The 19,566-nt window shown below is 40.5% G+C and overlaps 1 protein-coding gene across 1 annotated transcript in view; it reads left to right on the top strand.

Moving 5' to 3' along the window:
• The first annotated feature begins 4,580 nt into the window (after positions 1–4,580).
• The window catches only part of LOC104411090 (dystrobrevin beta), a 42,986-nt gene continuing 28,000 nt past the window's right edge, over positions 4,581–19,566 (top strand). Inside the window, exons 1-4 of the mRNA XM_010021426.1 lie at positions 4,581–4,647; positions 8,376–8,456; positions 10,419–10,632; positions 15,553–15,638. Coding sequence (XP_010019728.1) covers positions 4,581–4,647; positions 8,376–8,456; positions 10,419–10,632; positions 15,553–15,638 — 448 coding nt within the window. The remainder of the gene's footprint in view (positions 4,648–8,375; positions 8,457–10,418; positions 10,633–15,552; positions 15,639–19,566) is intronic.

Raw genomic sequence — 19,566 nt, 5'->3', positions numbered from 1 at the left:
ATCTGGTAGGAGGAAGGAGGTGACTTGTGCTGTGGGTTTCACGCTTGGGAATTCTTGCTGGAAAGTGTTGTGAATGTCAGAAGCTTATGGCCAGTAAAGGGACAAGCACAGGTTTGTGGGGGGGAAAAAGCTGGTGATGATTACTAAACACAGAGAATCACTTTGGCTGAGGATGTCTTGGCATGGCAAACTTTAGGAACTTGAAAGGAAGTCCTCGGGAGTATTTTCTGTATGCTTGCCATATCCTTTGTGTTCTTGCCTGCATATCTGCTTCCTTGGCAAGCTGGATTGGGCCCGGCAGTGTGCTTTTATTCTCTCTCTTAGTAGAACTTAGCAATAACATAATTCAGGCTTTTAAGCATGACCAAGCACATTTCTTCTTCTAAATCCTTCTTTAGCATTTTATCTGAATTCTTTTTATGACTAGAGTCCAACAAACTTGATCCGGGTTCATGTTATGGAAATCTTCAGGTCTAAAGCTGCTGTTTTGATGTTTTTTTGATGTATAAGAACTTTCTTCTGTTGCAGGGTAAATGACAGTTCTAGATGTGTGTTGCTGCTGTCCTTTTTGTAGCAATATAGTGCATGGTTACTGTAGGCATGGTCTTGGGACTTCTTCAGCATAGTGTGATCATATAGTATATGCTATATAATTAGCACGTACTAAAGTGGTAGCATATGCTAAAGACAGAACAGAAATGCTGCACTGTTCTCCCAGGCAGGTGTTGGTGTTGGTCCATGTGTACTCCTTATCCCAGGCATTGTGGATCTGTCGGAGGTTGAGGAATGATGAAGTAGATACCAGGTGTTCAGAAGAAGCTCCTCACAAAATGTGAAGGATAAAATGGAATGGAACAACCTGTTTGAACAGTTTTATGTGGTACTGGAGAATCCCTAGTGCATTCACATTGTCCTTTGTTGCTACCTAAATATATTTGAGTGGTTTTTCTCCACATGTCCATTTTAAGGTGAGTGTCCATCTTGAGAATTTTAGTCTGTCTTGTTATTTCAATCCATGTATATTTCTTGGCACTTTGCTCACGCATTGTGCCACAAATGTTAACACCCCACCCCTCCCCCCAACAAAACAACAAACAACAATGCACAACCAGCCAAAAAAAAAAAAAAACCCAGCAAAAAAATCCCCACCAAAACCCCAAACCAAACACCCCCGCCCCCTTCAAGCAAACAAAACCAATCAAACCAAAACCCGATGCAGAACAAACTGCAGTTTACCTTTCCTGTTTTCTGATGTGAGCAACTGCAGTTTCCATCCTTAGCATAATTGCAGTTACTCTTGTTTGAGCTCATTCCTGATTTTAACTTGAGAGAGATTTAAAGTGCAAAGGTGAATATAGACTTTACGTCTTTCTTCCCAGCTTCATCAGTAAGGGATCCTTCTGTGCCTGATAGTTCAGGCTATTGGGGTTGTGAGTTATTCTAAGAGATCTCATACGACTAATGTAATTTCCACAGTTTTTGCAAATACCTGTCACCTTGTCTCTTCTCTCTCCACTTGGACTGTTTGTTTTTAGAATGTGTAAATCTGGCCCAGAAAGATGATTTCCTAGATGTTTGCCCCTTCTTGGATAATAGCTGGAAAGAATCAGCAGTGAGAGCTTGGAAATCTAAGCAGTGGTTTGTTTTGGGTTTTTTGTGGGTTCTTTTTTTTTGTTTGTTTGTTTTTATTTTTTTTTTTTTTTTTTGTTGGTGAACAGGTACCTGACTGTTGAGCTGTTCACCTAATGAAAATTTCCAATCTTTTGCTCCTTTCAGGAAAGGCAAGAGACTTGGAGAAGGTCCTGAGGCAACATTCCTTAAGACATGATTCTCCTGAGATCATACCTGAAAAATCTGTACAAGACAATTCCTGAGCTATTGGTCAGTCAGGTTCTGTGTTGTTGATGTGTTCCTGCAGCACTTCATAATCATGGAGAGACCAGTTTGCTTATTCAGATCTCATTTCAAGGACATTGCTGAACAGATAATTCACCCATTTGCTTTGCAGAGAGCATGAAGGGTAATGCTAGCTCCTTTAAAACTTTGAAAGTATCTATCTTGGTCAATCTGACTTACATAGCTGCGAATTATGTCTGATAGCATTCTATAACTGCAGTCCATGCAGCTTGAATGACCTCTAAAAAACACTCAAATCCTGACACCATAAAGTGTCTGTAGGGATTGATGTCGTGATAATACGACTTTAAATGTATCTTACCAGACAGCAATGCAGCCCTTAATGTACAGTATTATATGTATAATAAAATATACCTAGTGCTTCACTGCTGTAGGTATATTGTATATATGTAGGCATATATACATACCCTGCTTCACTGCTGCCTTCAGGCCTTTCCTTAGCCCCATCTGTGCTACTTGCCCACCCTCTCAAGTGGTGGTGGGGAGCAGGAGCATTTGGACATTGCCATATGTTTTTTCTTGCTGGTTGGTAGCACATCTTTGTGCCTCCTGTGAAAGCACAGTAGGTGGCTGCTCTTGTGGGTTTGGCTGGAATCCATGGGCTTTGGAAGGTAATTGCTAGGAGAAATGACAGTTATGGTGTCTCTAGTATCACTCTGTTTTGCCGCTCTGATGTGAGGCAGGTTCACCAGGCGTTGGACATCACAGGGACTGGTTTCAGCTTTGCAGAGAGATGAGATTTGCTTGGAAGCAGAGGCTTAGGCAGGTGGGATGAGAGACACATGCACCCAAAGCCCAAGGACAAGAAGATCTAGTATTACTGATTTTTTTGGTGCTGCAGAAGATTCAAGTGCCGTTGTCCCTTATGTCTTGATAAAATAGACTTTACTAAAAACAATTTAAAAGCTCAAATAACTAATCTACCCCTTGGAGTCCATCTGTTGTGCAGTTTAGAGGGCGCTAGCACTTGAAATAAAGCTGGTACAATATCTGGCATCATTCAAGATGACAGGCATGTCTTATGTGATGAGGAAACAAAGAGAACAGGAGTTCTAAAAACTCTTCAGCTTGGCCCAGTGTATGAGGATAACTGGAACTTGTGAGTGAACATGAATCACACAGGCAGTTTCCCCAAGCCCAGCTCTTTGAACACCTGCTGCAGTTTGCAGTCAAGTACAGCTCAAGATAATGCATTATGAAGAATGTTGGTTGAGAAGACAAGACACTCTATTTGCCTATATTTATTTAATCTTAATTTAAATTCGAGGAAGCTGGAAAAAAAAAAATCCAGCTTTTACATATCTGAAAAATTGCCATTGAGGTTTGTCCATGTTAAAAAAAAATAAAACACAGAAGCACATTTGTTCAGAGCCTATGGTTTTCTAACATAGGAAAAAATAAGGAAATAAACCGTATTTTCAGATTACTTTATGCAACCATACCTTTATTTTCCTTTTGTGAACAGTTAAGGAATAAGGCTTCTTGTGGCTTTTGAGATAAATTTGTTGAGAGATCTTCACCAGGGAATAATTAGCAGGCAATGGACAACTGCTGATCGAAACTGTTAATCACAGAGTGTATGTTAAGTGCCAAGACACGACTTTCTTTTCCTTGGTTGACATTTAAGCCTAATGAAATCTGTCCTGCCATGTTGCATGAGCGTGAGCTGACTAACTTCCTGCTGTAATTGTAGAATAACTGTTTGGTATTTTTGCCCCCTCTCCACCTTTTTTTTTTTTTTTTTTTTTTTTTAAAAAAACCATTAAAAAACATTGAGTAAATTGGTGAATCTGGTGCCAAAAGAGTAATATATCCTGGTAGTTTTAAGTGAAATTTTACACTGATACTGAATTAAGTTCCTTCCCCCCCCGCCCCAAGTTGACTGAAATTTAGCATCTATCATTAGGACTACATAGCGAAGTAAGGTAGTAAATTATCCTTGAGCCTTCTTACCTTGGGGTGTTAAGTTCCACTATGTTGCTGTCCCTTCTTTATTCTGTTTTTGTCGGAGGCCTGTGTGACCAAACTATGTGGGTTTTTTTTTCTTTCCACCCTAATTATATTTAAGATCTTTTCTTCTCCAACAAATAAAATTTGACCTGGAGCACCAGGTTTCAAAGGTAAATGAATTCTTACAGGTTTTGTTTAAAGACAATGAAACCCCACACCCCCAGAACCAACATCCCCACAAAAACCCTGGGCAGGAAAAAGGAGCATTATGAGTCTGTCAGCCAGGGATGGAATGCCATATGCTTTCTCCTTCTGAACAACAAAGTCTTCATTGCCTCAACTGCTTGTGGAAAGGTCTTGCTTACTTTGTGTTTTGCAAACAAAATCTCTTTGAACAGAAATAATTCTTTCTATGATATTGCTATACATATGTATGTGGCTCTGAGTTTTGCAAACTGAAGATTATCAAATAAAATGTTTAGAATTAATGTTTCCTGTGCTGTGTGCCTCTTTAAAAGGTATTGCTAAGTCCAAAGGATACTTCTCCTTTATGGAATACAGTTGTTATGAACAGATGTCTAACTACAGGTCTTCTAATTTACCAAATATAATCAAACTGTTTCAGTTGAGGGATAAAATAATGTCGTTCACAGTAAGTTGCTCTTGTAACAGAAATTCTAGCACAAACAGTGTTTGCCATTTTTGTCTTCAGAATGATTGAGGAGAGTGGGAAGAGGAGGAGGACAATGGCAGAGAAGAGACAGCTGTTCATGGAAATGAGTAAGTAAGAAATGTGAAGATATAATGTCATTTATTCTTTACTGAGAGCTTCACTTTGATAGTTTTAACAGATCGTTTGCATCTTGTTTCTACAAAGCCATTGCCTCATCTAGTGAAAAGCATCCTGGGTGCTCCTGAGTACTGCTCAGGAGGAGAAAACAAGAGGTGGGTCACAAATTCATTTCTAGGTTTTGTGATGCTCCTTTTTTAAGGAACATTCACATTCATCATATATGGCAATATCTATGACAACAGACAGATCACCTTTTACCTTACAAATAAAAAAGGCACCACAATGCTGGTGTGACTCGGGAGAGAAGCAGTTTGAGGGGCTTGGGGGGTTGTTTTTTGCACAGGACTATTCTCTGAAAGAGAGGCTGTCATCGTTACAAAAATCAGATGCCTGTCCAGAGATGTTATAATTTAAAGGAATAAGACATAGCCTTTTACGAAGATATTTGCAGTTAGATATAAAAGGCTGTATGTTTGCATGGCATCATGTTATTTTACCTTCCTATGGGAACACAGGACTGAATTAAACTCTAGGTTAGGCAAGCATGTCCTGTAATTCCAGTTATAGGCTGATGAAGGTCTGTCTTAAAACAATAATACATTCATACTATTTTATTGAAGGAATTGCAGAGTAATATTCTTACTGTGGTTATAAGCAGCTTCTAATTTCAGGAACAGTTTTATTCCTGGCTAATTTATATCTGCTTCCTGTCATGTGAGAGCAGCCTTAGATAGTATTTCTCCCCAGCTTCGCAGCTTGCTCTGTGTTTGAGTTCATAGCTGGGTCTCTTTGGGCTTGTTCAACATATGGCAGAAGTGAACTCCTGTAGTCTGTCTGCCATACACCTTCTTTCCCCTTCGCTGCCTCTGTTCAGTTTTACTTGAGCAAAGGTGACTGAATTGTATGTGATATCCTGGGTGAAACCTCATTAGAACCTTTTAAAATTACAATAGTACTTCTCCACTAGAAATGCTTTGAATGATGCATCAGTGTATTACATTTGTCTCATCACTTTCAAGTGTTCTAGTCATCTTGTGGTCATTTAGTGCGGAGATTGACATGCTAATTTTTAGCTTTGGCTAAATCATCAAAAATGTTCAGAATTCTTCTGATAATACAAGGTGTCTCTGCAGCTGTGGTCTTGCTGTTCATTAGCAGGGAAAGTGCTGGTGCACAGACATCCTGAATCACCTTTCTCTGTGAGGCTCTTCATCATACCAGTATGAGAAATCTAAGTGCTTCAAGCTTCACCTGTCCTGTGGTGGAATATCTCACTGTAAAGTAGACACACAGATGTTTGCCTTTCTAGGTGAGCTTCATACGCAGAGATGTGTGATGTGTAAAATCAGTGCTTTCAGTGGCCATTTGTTTTTGGTCAACATACAAATTTGCTCAAGTGTTTAGATAATTCTTCCTGCAAGACAAGAGTAGACTTTGGCATTCACGTGCACTGGACATGCTACCCACAGGGATGTGTGTGTTGATTTTGCAGTACTTATGGAGTGGTCTGATGGGCAAGAATCCTGTGCAAGCTGTTCAAATTTCTCTGAAATGCAGAATACATACTGAGTTTACCTTATGTAAGGGTATAAAGAAGATGGAGCTGGACTTTTCTCAGCTCAGTGGCAGGATACCAGGCAGTGTGCGCAAACTGAAACACAGCAAATTCCATCTAATGTGAGAACAAACATTTTTACTGGGAGAGGTTGCTGAGTGAAGTTGTGGGGTCTCCATTGTTGCAGATACTCAAAACTTGACTAAATACAGTCTTGGACAGATCACCGTAGCTGACCCTGCTTGATCAAGGAGGTTGGGCCAGGCTGATCTCCAGTCATTCTTTCCAGCCTCCACCATTCTGTGATTCTGAGCTACACAGACTGTCTTGAAAACAGACCCCACTTCAGATAGTTTAGAAGAAAGACCTTGTTGAAGCTTTTGTGGTAATGTCATACAGGAAGACAAGAACAGAAGGTTTTGCATGTAGCTGTTAAATGACCTTTTAAATATGTATAAATATATGTATATTTTGTATACATACATTTTATATAGACTAAGCAGTTTGTGAAGTCTCATGGTCTCTGGAAATGCCTTCTGTGGTTTGAAAGACAGAAGTATGCACCCTAACTGAGAGTTCCGAAAGAATGTTGCATAGAAAATACAAAATTACCTATTTTGTATAGTCTTGGATCTGAATATTCCAGCTTACGTTACCTGGCCAAGTACTTTCCTGAAATACATCTGGGACTAGTTTTCTAAAGATGATACTGGAAAATAATCCACTTAGGTTTGTTGTACCATACTGTCAAGCAGAATGCTTTTTGGATGTTAGCTAGTCTAGTGCCACTCTTAGGTCAGCTCTTGTGGGGAGCCTTTGGAAGTTGGTCAGCCTCCTTGCTGGTCTTCAGACCCTTTTCACCTCCCCTTCTGCATCAGAGATGAAGAGGGATAATCGTTGCACATCTCTTTAGAGACACAGTACCTAGGTCTCTAAAAACAAGCAGATACTTTGGCACATGTGCAGATGCTTTGGTGTTGTATTTGTGAAATTGCAATTAAATATCTCAGGCAGGAATACTTTCTTAAATTTGCATCAGTGAGTCAGTGGGTGCATACATAAAGGTAATTCAAATTTGGCATTTGCAAGTTGGTTTCTGAATTCAGAATGTAGGAGGGAATAAGTTATCACCTTTGAGCAAGACCCCACCCCCCCAGTACAGTAATCTGATACCTTCTTTGGGAGGTTGTGGGTTTTGGATTTTTTTAGGTATCTTTCAGAAGTCTGAATTCTTTAAGTCAAAGTTATCCTTGCTTCTCAGTTCCCCATTCATTGAGGCTCTGGCTTTTGAGGGAAAGGCAGACTGCCACAGATCCTGTTTCTGGGCATTCCAGTGAGAATACAAGAGGCACAGAAACCATATGCATTAGTGTCATTGCACATGTGCAACTGGATGATTTCAGCTTACACCTCAGAGATACACTGATAGTAGGTCACAGCCATTGATGCTGTTGAAATGTGAGCCATTTAAAACGCATTTTGGTTTATGATTAATGGGATTGACTTGTTGACTCCTTCTAAATTAAAATGATCAATGCTGGACTTTAAACCAGTGTCATTTATCATCCCCTCATGATTTATCATTTCCTCTGGTGAGTTTATGAGGAACACAGGTCTGTTTGTCAGAGAGTTAAGACAACTTTCTGAAGTTGCTCAAGTTTGCAATGCTCAGAGGAATTGCTGGAAGTGGCAGGTGTGGTAGAGACTGGTGGCAGCTAATAGCATTCACCTATTCTGCAATGTGGCATTGTCCGAAGGTATAACACTTACACATCTTGAAGTGGGAGTTTGTTGGTGAAGATATGTTTTTCTTTTTTGCCTTTTCTTCTGCTTCTTACCTGATCTGGATCTATTTGGGAAACCCTCCCTATGTCTCTTATCTTCCATGTGCATGTCTTCCAACAGCAGAGCAGTCCTTTTTCCTTACCTGTTCACTGCTTAATCCTTGCTTTTAAGATACTCATACCAGTGTCAAACTAAGGTCAGTTTGTAATATGCTGCTGAAAATCACTTTACTGTGAGATATCTAGTGAAAATCTTTGTCAGGTTCATATGACAAAGACGTTGTCTGTGAAGAAACACTCATACCAGTTTCGAAGTAATCCTCTCAGGTAAGCTGTTACAGAGGAAAGAAACACACAAACTTTTTTTTATCCATAGGAGCACAGAATTTTGATGTCATCAGACTTTCAACGTATCGAACAGCCTGTAAACTGCGGTTTGTACAAAAAAGATGTAATCGTAAGTTATAATTACTCTTTACCTTCAAAAATTTCTCATGCATGATTGTTTCAAATATTCTACCCCTGTGAATTTTAAGTGTAGCAAGAGAAAGTAAACATTTTATCAGACAATGGCAGTTGTTACTTAAACAGAGATTAAAAAATGTAACTAAAAAGAGACAGCAATCTTGGTCCAATACTCTGTAACATCTTTAGTTTAATTCTTTAAAGTTTCAAAAACTTAAAATATATGAGCCAGCTTGACATACTTTGGTTGCCCTAAGTATTTGGTGCAGGCAGTCTCGAGCTGTTTGAGGTCCTGTTCCATCACAGTGTACCACAAGCCGCCTGACAAGTAGGCAGAGGAATGAGTTTGGTGATGCATTAATCCTGTTACTGGCATGAAAGTATCTGGATCTGGTCATAGTGCCTTATGTGAAATGTATCAGCTATGAAGGATTCTTTGAAGTTCATACCACACTAGTCAGTGTAAGTTTTGACATTCTTTTCCACGGGCCTTTGGCCTTGGTAGCTTACCAAAGCAAAGCAAAGTGTCAAGGGTGAGTACGTGACACAACTTTGCATTCTGCTACCAGAGCTGTATTGGCTACAGCAAAAAGCAGAGCAGAGGAGTGTACACAGGAATTGGTCCCTCCTCTCAGAAAAGTGGAGTTAGTGTGTCTGGTGTGGAGGAGGACAGGAGAACACCTGAGGAGCCCTGCAGCGGACGTGGGCAACCGCGCACTGCAACTGTTGCTCTGCCATAGCGCTGCTGGCCTCCGGGGGGTGTGTGTCTTGGAGCTGTGTGGCAGTACCTGCAGTGCCTTTAGTGTGCTGGATGGATTACAGCTTTTTCATTCCTGTGGAGGAGTGTTAGTCTATGGCTGTAATTCATGCTTTTGAATTAAAAATCTCTCTTAATCAGTAGAGAGGTATTAAGAAATGCTAATTATAGTACACTGCACACCTTCAACCCAAGTCACTGATGCAATGCATACGCCTCGAGTAACCTTTACCATACATGTAGGTGTAGATGAGGCTGTGCATTTATGGTCTTTGTCTGGACCACAGGGTGATCTGGGGCATATGCTTGGTGTAGCCACCTTGACTTTTATCATTGTGTGGTATTTATGTGAAAAATGTAAAGACAAGTTTTATTTAAGAAATGTTAAAGGTCACACCTTACTTCAGACCCTTTTTGATGAGTTAAGGAAGTTAACAGAACTTGTGAAGTTAGCAAATCAGTCTGTCCTTTGTAACTGTTGGCTTGCACTCAGTTTGGACTGGTGGATTACTGTTGAGCCTTAGATGTCTTCTCCCACTATCATGCATACCTTTCAAGCTTTGAAACATTAAAAAATATTATTTAATGTGGTACTGCAGATCGCTTACTGTGGGTTTGGAAAACATTCTCTCTACGTTGTTAACGCTTCTTAGATAGGTGCTAAGATACGGCAGGGTAATTTAGGGAAATGCTTTGGAGTTCTAGGCCTATGTTTACAAAGTATTATGCTCTGGACTTGGCAACTGGATCAACTGGAAACAGTCACTAGAACATCAAGTTCCTCCTTCAATACTCAACTACTAGTTAGCATAAGGATGTTCAAAATTATTGTAACCAATTTGTAGTGGATTTAGAATGTGGCTGGTGTCCTCAAATGATGCTACCTAATTCTGCTAAAATGCACTGCATGATGGTGGAAGATTGCTTTTCTCCTTTATGAAGTTTTTCTGTCAGAGCACCCAGACGTTGAAGGGTGGAGTAACAGTCCCACAAGATATCTGGGCACAGCTCTATTATTTTAAACCAGCTGACACAAAATACAAGTATGAATATCACGAGTCTGTCTCTCACTTTGAATACAAATAAGTAACTGTTCATTCCAAAATAAAAACTAACATAGTAATTGGCAATAGTACCATAAAAGTAAGCTTGCATGCTTTACAGAATAGAAGTTAATTTTTTTTCCTTTGTTTTTAGTTCATCTTGTTGATATCTGGAATATGATTGAAGCCTTCAGAGATAATGGCCTTAACACTTTGGATCATAACACAGAGATCAACGTGTCTCGACTAGAAACAATCATTTCATCCATCTACTACCAGCTAAACAAACGCCTTCCTTCTACTCACCAAATCAGTGTAGAGCAATCCATCAGCCTCCTCCTCAACTTCATGATAGCAGCATATGACAGGCTAGTAACTCCTCTAGTTGTATTCTTAAACTAATTTTCTCTTTAAGTAAGATGAACGCAGCCAACTGCATGAGTCTCTAGCAAACTGTCCGCATGCTGTTTCTCAAGTTCATGGAATTGTGTGTTGTGCACACATACAGATATATTTAATGTCATAGTAGTGCCTGCAGAGATTTATGTTGCTACAGCAGTGATGCTTTGTCTTAAAAATTGCTTTATTAAGAAAGATAGGTTAGTGCCTTCTGGACCTTGCAGACTGCTGTAAGCTGTGTATCTGAACTGAAGACAAAGTAAAACTGTGCTCTGCAGACTATGATAGAACATAAGTTCTTAACCTCATAGTAGTATAGCACTGTTTTATAAAGCAAAAGTGTTTTATTGAACCCCAATCAACAAAACTGTTTTATAATGCTACCTTGTCTTGGCAGTCAGCTTGCATCCCCTTCTAACATACTGTGAGCCCATAAAGGCTAATGCTCATTTCTTGGCTTGAAGCCCGATTCCTTGTTCAGGATCTTGTCTAGGCTTCTCCTTGCATTGAGGTTTATGAGTTTCTTTCTCAGCCTCTTTCTTCATGGTTTGATCTGCTAATCTTCCTGGGTAGATGTGTCACCGGGGGTTCTCTGAGTAGCAACTGCAAATCTTCCACTGTCAGTTAGCACTTCTTACTTTTCATCTTATCTTTCTCACAGCCAGCTGTTATTTCAGTCTTATCTTTCTTCTCCCTTTGCCTTCTATCCTGCAGCAGAGAACTGCTTGTGGCCAGGGCACTGTGTCACAGAGACTGAGGAGTTTCACCCAAGACAATTTGCAGCACTGAATATGCCCGATAGTTGTTCTGTTGTAATGTCCAGGCTTTGATCCTTTACTAGTGTAACTTCTTATTGTCACCAAAGGGAGCTAGGTTTCCCCCAAATTAGTCCAAGACTTCAGAATAGCCCCTGCCTCACTAAGGACAGATGAAAACACCACAAAGCTTAAAGCAGGAAGACTGCTATGACAACAGGATTAACTATGTATTTCTCTGTTGTGTTCTCATCTGCTATTAGCTGTGAGACAAGCTGTAAGGGCTAGCTGATGGTGCTGGTTATTCTGAGGCAGGTCACAGTAGAAAATACAGAATATAAAAATAGAAACGGTCATGTTTTGGGGAGCTGGCTCAAAAGATTGAGGCTTTAGCTGAGATATTTTTTTCTCCCTCACTGCCCCCAACCATGTAAGTTCTGCCTCTTCTGGAACCCAAGCACCATGCTGGATCTCAGCACAGTACAACAGCTTCTCTTTACCTTCCTCCAGCTGGCACCTGGGGCTGAGAGAGAAGCTGGGATGCTGCGCTGTTGTGCAGTGGGAGAATCGGGAATAAGCGGAAAGGCAGGGCTGGGGCTCCCCCTCCAGGAGTTCATCAACATGGCAGATGTTAATCTGAAAAACCCAGAAGTACCCATCTGCACGGGAATGGCAGCACTGGGGTAGCTGTGTGATTGCTTAAATGCACATAGTGCATTCAGCTTCTTACAACACGGTGCTGTTGGTAACATCACCAACATTCCACCAAATAGGTAAAGGAATCAAAGATTTGACTAGCCTCTTCCCCATGGAAATCTTTGAGTTACAGCTTCTGTTAGATAAGTATGAAAAACACTCACAGTGAACACTTAACTGGGACCCATAGAACAACTCTGACCATGGTGCAGAAATGATGGCTTGTGCTGCATCACTGGTGCATTAGGGAGGAACAGCTGTGGTATGATGTTCTTCCCTGCTCTCTCCTGCAGAGGTCTGCATGGGCGTTTGACAGTTTGTTCCTGGTCTGCTTTTCCCAATAGCCTCTCAAGGCTTTCCAAGGTCCCTGACCTGTTGCTGGCACCCCAGAGATCTTTCTCTGGCCCTGTTTGGCTGTGTCAGAGCAGTATTTGTTATTTCATAATTTCTAGAAATGGTATTTGATTTGTCAAACTTCTTTTTTCATTTTTAAATTGCAGCTATCATACCACACTGTATGCTGGTAGTAAAGCAGTGTGCAGTAAGGGGGAGGGAGAGTATGAACAACAAAAAAGTGGGGAAGTGAGTTGGTGAGCAAGGTGTGTGGAGGGATGTGGCTAGGAGGAGCCTTATAGTCAGCACAGCATAGCTGGAAGGGGCTCACTTCAAGCATATGTAAGGAAATGCCTGCAGATCAGTGCTGAGCAGAAAGCTCTTGTGCCTTTTCTGGGCAATCAGCATGACTGGTTGCCTCTCTGAAGTGGCTGTACATTGTGTGCAGCGTGGGGTACAAACAGGAGGAAACAGAAGTCTGATTCCTCTTGAGACGACATGGTGGGAGAGCTGACACCACTGGAGTGCTGCAGTGGTTTCTTTCAGAGGGACAGACGAGGAGGGAAGTTGCCCTTTACATGGGAGATTGGCTGGAGTGTGTGGAGCTCTGCCTGCAGATGGATGATGAGCCAGCTGGGAGCTGGAGTCAGGATCAGTAGGAAGAGTGACATTGTTCCTGTGGGTGTCTGCTACAGACTGCCTGGTCAGGAAGACATAGAGGATGATGCTTCCTTCAGGCAACTTGAAGAAGCCTCACAGGCCCAGTCTTTTTTAAACAAGTCTCCCAGTTCTGTTTCAAATCCTCAGAACTCCTAATTGTTCTAGGAGTTTCATAAATCGTATTGAAAGTTTTGCCCTTTTTCATTTCCATGAGGAATTCAGCAGATTGAATAGCATTGATACAAAAATCAATTTTTGGCATGTTGCTTAACAACACCGCTACCAGATTACAGAGGGAGGAGTTCTGGGTTTTTTCTTGATTTATAAACAGAATGTGAGCAGAAGCAGGCTTAATATCTAAAGGCACCATATAATACCTTTGCAAGGGTAAGTTTGTGTCCTGAGAGGATATACTGATGACTTTAGTAACTTGTTTTTCCTGGAAATGAATTCAAAACTGAACTTTCATTTGAAAGAAAATGAATGTCTATTAAAAAAAGGAGGAGGCTGAGGCGATAACTTAAGGAGATTTGAATTAACTAGTAAGATTTGCTTAGATGAAAGTGGAGGTCAAGGATTGAAGAATGGTTAAAAGGGGACTGGATATCAACAAAGTTATGGCCTTTCAATCACTATTTCTCTCCACAGCTCTTCCTGCAATTGTAGCTCTAGATTGCCTGTCCTCTGCAGAGGGAATATTGGAAAGATACTTTGAGTCTGTATTAGAGAAATTGTATGTTATATTTCAGGCACTTCTCAGCCTGAGAAAGGTTGAGAGCCTTTCCCTCACCATGGAGTGTGACTTGTTAGCAGAAGATAATATTTGCATATTAGCTTTGAGTGTGAAAGGGGGAAAAATGTTGTTTGGTTGCTTCCTGATGTCTCCATCTGCTTTGTCATCTGTCACTGACATTAGACCTTGTCACTACTTCAATACCAGGAGCCAATATTTACTTTGAATAATTCTAACTTTAACACTTTCGAAGTGCTAGTCATCCAAGTGCAAATGTTAAACATGCATTTCATTTCCACTGAGAGTAGTCTGGAGTTTTTCTAGGTCCCTTCTAACACCCGTCGTGTATTTTCCATGATAGTACAAATTATCCATCCAATACAGTTAATTACAATTCATTATAGAATCATAGACTGGTTTGGGTTGGAAGGGACCTTAAAGCTCATTTAGTTCCAACCCCTTGCCACAGTGCAGGAGCACCTTCCACTAGACCAGGTTGCTGCAAGCCCCGTCAAACCTGACCTTGAACACTGCCAGGGATGGAGCAGCCACAGCTTCTCTGGGCAACCTGTGCCAGGGCCTCACCGCCCTCACAGGGAAGAACTAATTACTTGAACTTACTTTAATTCTTTTTCTCCTTTTACACGTGACTTTAACTTTCTTGGTGGTTCATCAGTCTGCCCCGCTGTTGCTGTTTATGGTTAAGGATAATGATTCAGAGCGTTTCTCTTTGGCAGTGAGTTGTTCAGAATTCCAACAGCTCTTATCCATGTTTACACTCATTTCTTTTGCCCTATGCACCACTAAACCAATGTTCAGCTGACTTCACGGTAACAATGGATTTACACCAAGATCACCACACTGTGGCTATTGCAATAGCATAAAATGGAGTTTTTCTGACTCCTATCTTTAGTACTATAAACGACAGTAGTTCAGGAGATAGGGAGGCATACCTCCTGGGCCAGCACTGAGCAAGCCTCCTTCTGTGGTTCTTGTGGCTTAATTCGCTCATAGTTTCATCCTTTTCTTCCTTCCTGTTAACGGGAAAAATACACGTTCCTGTTTTATGTATTGTACCGTGCTGAATGGGCTTTTGCATACTTTCCATAGAGACAAATTAATTTTCTCTTGCTGATACTAGAAAATTATTCTCCCAAATGTGCCATCTGTTCTGATAGCACAGCAGCTTTATTAACTTAAATTAAAATAAAGCAATGTTCACAATATTCCTGTTCTACATGGTATAGGATTCAGGATATTATCTGACTTCTCCATTAGCTATCAATTACTGGACTATTTTTAGACGAAATGTGTATTTGAACATCAGAGTTTAGCTCAAGGAGAGAAAATTTAAAGCAACTAACAAAGGGTAACAGGGAAAATAGAGATGTTTTACAGTGAACAAGTGTGTTTTATTGAAAAAAAAACCCAAAACCATTAGCTCTTGCAGAGGTCAGGTAAGAGATGAACAAGACAAATGCTAGTCTCTATCCATTCATTTTTCATAATCCTGCAAGAAAACTTGATTTGTGATTAGACATTTGTTAACTGTTCCAATCTATTGTCACTGTTTAAAAGTTATATTAAACACTTTTGACATATCTTAGTAGTTAATGGAGGGCATTTATACATTTACTTCCTAGGCCTCAAGTATTCTTGTTATTTCTCGTTCTCTGTAGCAATCACTTACCATGGTTTATTTTTTTCCACAGTGAGGGCCATGGGAAACTGACGGTATTTTCGGTGAAAGCCATGTTAGCAACTATGTGTGGTGGTAAAATACTGGACAAACTCAGATGTAAGTATTTTAAAGAAAATAAAACCATTTTTGAAATACTTTGTTTCCATGACTGTCCATGTTTTATTGTATTAAGCTTTGAAAGGTAACTGGTTTTACTTACTCAGCAGTCTTTATACTGAAATGAGCTTGCCGTAGTAATGGTTTTGTCACACATGCCATCTGCTGGCCATAGAACGTAGAGAGTTACTGAGTAGACTTGACACGTACATTTGGTTGGTTTAGGATGCTTGAGCACTTCTATAAGTGTAAAACTTTAGGTCTAATTTTTCTGATAGTAATGTCAAATTTGTTGCCGTTTACACAGTTTTGAGGATGCTGGTTTTTGTATGTCTTCTGCTTCACCTGAGGCACTTTCTGCATCTTCTCATTCTGTAACTCCAGCTTTTTAGCTCTTTTTTAACTCTTTTCTTAATTCTTCTTTCATCAATCTTTCTTCCTTTTTGTTTCATGCTTCTTGAGCCTTCTGCTGTATCCGTAAAGAATCAGTGATATCCATAAACATGGGGTTTCTCCTTTAGGAGTAATTACTGTTCTCTCTTTCCAGTGGTAAAGTATACTGTGGTTCTGGGTGGTTTTTGCTTTTCATTTCCACCCTGAAAAGTTGGGATGTTAATCTTGCTGTCAGTGCCAGATTTTACTGTTCAGGTCTTGTCATTTTCACCTCACCCTAAGTTCCCATCATGAAACTTGTCTTGTATTAATTGTTCCTCCTAATCTCTATGGCTGTCATTCGCTGTAAATAAGTCTTCCAACTTTTCTGCACTATGAAGCTTCTTTATTATATTTGCTTTGAAACTAGCAAATGTAAAATACTAGTGTGCTGAATGAAACTACATGACAGGGTCTGGAAAATAGTGAGAAATTGCATGCACATATTTAAAAAGCTGCAGGTGACTAAAGATAGTGGTAAATAAAGGGGACAGGCATATATGACAGGATATTTAAGACTACTTAAGCATTTTTAACAAATTCATTACCTCTATAAAATATGCAAGATCAAATACTGAGGAAAAAGACAGACACTGCATTTCCTCAATAAAAGATTACATTCTGTATTAAATTAGGATGAGATTTGAGGAGCTGACAGTAGATAAGCAATTCAGGCCTGGGACAGAAAAGGGGCATTATTGCTAGAATTAGCAAGATGGTACTGAAACAGTGAAGAAAATGGCAGTGTTACCTTTCAGTGGAAAAGGCAATTAACCACTGGAATGAAATGTTACACAAATTGGTGAAGTTTTGATGTTTTCAGACGAAGACCTAGATATTGTTCTGGAAGTTACATTAAGCCTCAAGTTAATGGTTCAAAAGGTGGCTTAAGGACACCTCATTTAATAGTAACACCTATTTAACAGGTGTGTCTAGTCCTAGAACTTGTGCATTTAATGTACTGTTCTCTCTCTGTCTTTTCATAATGTCTTCTTTTCTTCAAAGCATTTGAAACTTCCTTTTTTTCTCTTTTTTCTTGTTCTGTTGGCTCCCATTTTGTTTGCCGCTGTAACTTTCTTCCTTAGAAAAATTCCCAACTGGTGTTCATACACGTTGGAGGAAAGGCTTTTGACTACTTTCACTGAACAGTGCCACTTCTTACAGCTTTGTTCTGTTCTGGTTGTTGTGCCTGTTACTTATTCTTTCTTGCATCTTACCAGCTAACCTTTAGTTTACAGTGTACATCTGGGATCTTTCCTTCAGTATCAGCTGTCCCTTTTTTCTTGGCACACTTCTCTTTGGATGTGGAGCATCATTTTCAAAGAGCATGTGGCTTCAAAGTGTTTTGGACAGTAACACTCCTGCTTGTTGCCCATGCTGCATACACTGGTGTATGACCAATGGTGACCATTCTTGGGTGCTTCTATGGTTTCTAATACATCCATAACCCTTGTGTCTTTCCTGCCACATGGATCTCCATACCTTATCTCCACAGAGACAGCAGACTGTAGGATCTTGCTAGCACACTCAAACGCTGGTGTGCTGCCCCCAGGCTTATCTCTAGTGAGACTGGTTTTATCCCTTTCCCCCTTCAAATCTAATTTAAAGCTCTTTCAGGGAGCTCTGCTAAATCCTTTTACCCCTTGGAGACAGCAGGACTGGTTTTGGTAAACTGACCCATGATCAAACCCCCAGATTCTGCCAAGCAGCTAGATAGAGCAGGATTCTTCAGCGTGGAAAGAAAAATGGTGCTGGGAGGATAGTGTTCTATAAAATCATGAGCAGCGTGTTGGTGAAGAGAAAACAGCTGTTCCATTCCCCCTCCAGTACAAGAACTAAAGGGCAAATCAGCAGTGACAGATTGAAACAGTAAACCCCCTTCTTTAAACTTTACCAAAGCAGGTTGTCAGTATCAAATATTTACCCTGCTTGGTTACTTCTTAAACTGATTTCACTGATGGCAAATTCATTTAAAGTTGCTGAATGCAAGTACTCGGTGAGTGGAGGAATGTGGTGGGAAATGTGCTTGCCTGAGCTATCTGTTGTTGGGATAAACAGGTTTTTGATCTGCTCTGCCTCAGCTGTCCTCATTCTTTATTTCTTCTGATTGTTATGAATATGCTGTCTTGTTGTTCTCCCTTTTCTGTTTTTCCCACCTCTTTCTGATTACTGACCCATTTCATCACCAAACTCCGTCTGTTTCCAGTTTTCTTGTACCCCCTATTCCACCACCGCTCCTATGCTTGCTTCTACTCCTTTTCCCAAGCACGCTGTCAGCTCCAGCTCAGCTGAAGCGTGAGGCTTCCTGGAAATTGTAATTTTATTTTTTTTTCCCCTCATCTCATCATTTATATGAGTGATAGTAACTTGGTCCCTGTACTTGCATATGTACAGGCTTGGTTTTTTAAATTCTAGAAATGTGAACAAATGGAGTGTTTTTCAGTCCACCCAGTGTCTGACAGCACATATGAAAAGGGAGTTGTTCAATGCAACCACTTTGCTGTCTCTGGAAAAGATTATTTCCCATGACATGGTACTTATTGCAAAGGAGTTCCTTCATGTGGCATGCAAGATAGGAGTTGTAAAGCCTATTGCTGTGGACTTCATGATTTTTGTCAGAGGCTTTTCGGCCTGAGAAATGCTGCATAAAAATGTCAGATTTTACAGATTCAAATGACTTCATTTTGGCATTCAAGTAGATTCATTGTGAAGTAATTAGTGCTTCCTTCTGTGTCATTTCTGCAAGTAAATTGCAAACAGAACTTTTCATGAATCAGGATTTTATCCCGTTCATTTTGAGGGCTGTCTGACTTCTCTAATGATTGGCTCTACCTGTGGGATGCTCCTGGGCTCCCTTGCCTCACCAGTTTCTATTTCCCACTTGCCATCTAGTGCTAGATCAGCCTTTAGTGTTTACTGAAGTTCACCCAAAAATTCATACAGTAAAGTATGCTAAATAGTAGATTTCACGTAATAAAGGTCCTGAAAGCTGATCTGCTGTAGGTGAATTAGCCCAATTGTGGGGTTTTGATTTTGAAGAGAGGGTATTTTGTTTGGAAGAGTGAGGTAATAGGGATTTATTTGTTTTGGTCCTAATCAGTGAACCAAAGTAATAGGAGTAGTAATAATATGTGGTCTGTTGTGGTATCACATCTATTCAAATAAAAGAAGCTCAGCGCATGATTTTGCACTATTGGAGCAAGTCCAGAGAAGGCCACAGAGATGCTCCAAGGGCTGGAGCACCTCTGAGACAGGCTGAGAGAGCTGGGCTTGTTCAGCCTGGAGAAGAGAAGGCTCCAGGGAGAACTTAGAGCAGCTTCCAGTGCCTAAAGGAGCTCACAAGAAATCTGGAGAGGGGCTTTTGACAAGGGCCTGTAGGGATAGGACAAGGGGGAGTGGCTTTAACCTCACAGAGGGGAGACTGACATGAGATCTTAGGAAGAAGTTGTTCCCTGTGAGGGTGGTGAGGCCCTGGCACGGGGTGCCCCGGGAACCT

This window comes from Nestor notabilis, unplaced genomic scaffold (assembly GCF_000696875.1).
Source record: "Nestor notabilis isolate BGI_N333 unplaced genomic scaffold, ASM69687v1 scaffold12739, whole genome shotgun sequence".
Taxonomy (NCBI): domain Eukaryota; kingdom Metazoa; phylum Chordata; class Aves; order Psittaciformes; family Psittacidae; genus Nestor; species Nestor notabilis.
The sequence above is the reverse complement of the archived record's forward strand: the minus strand, read 5'-3'. Positions and strand labels throughout refer to the sequence as shown.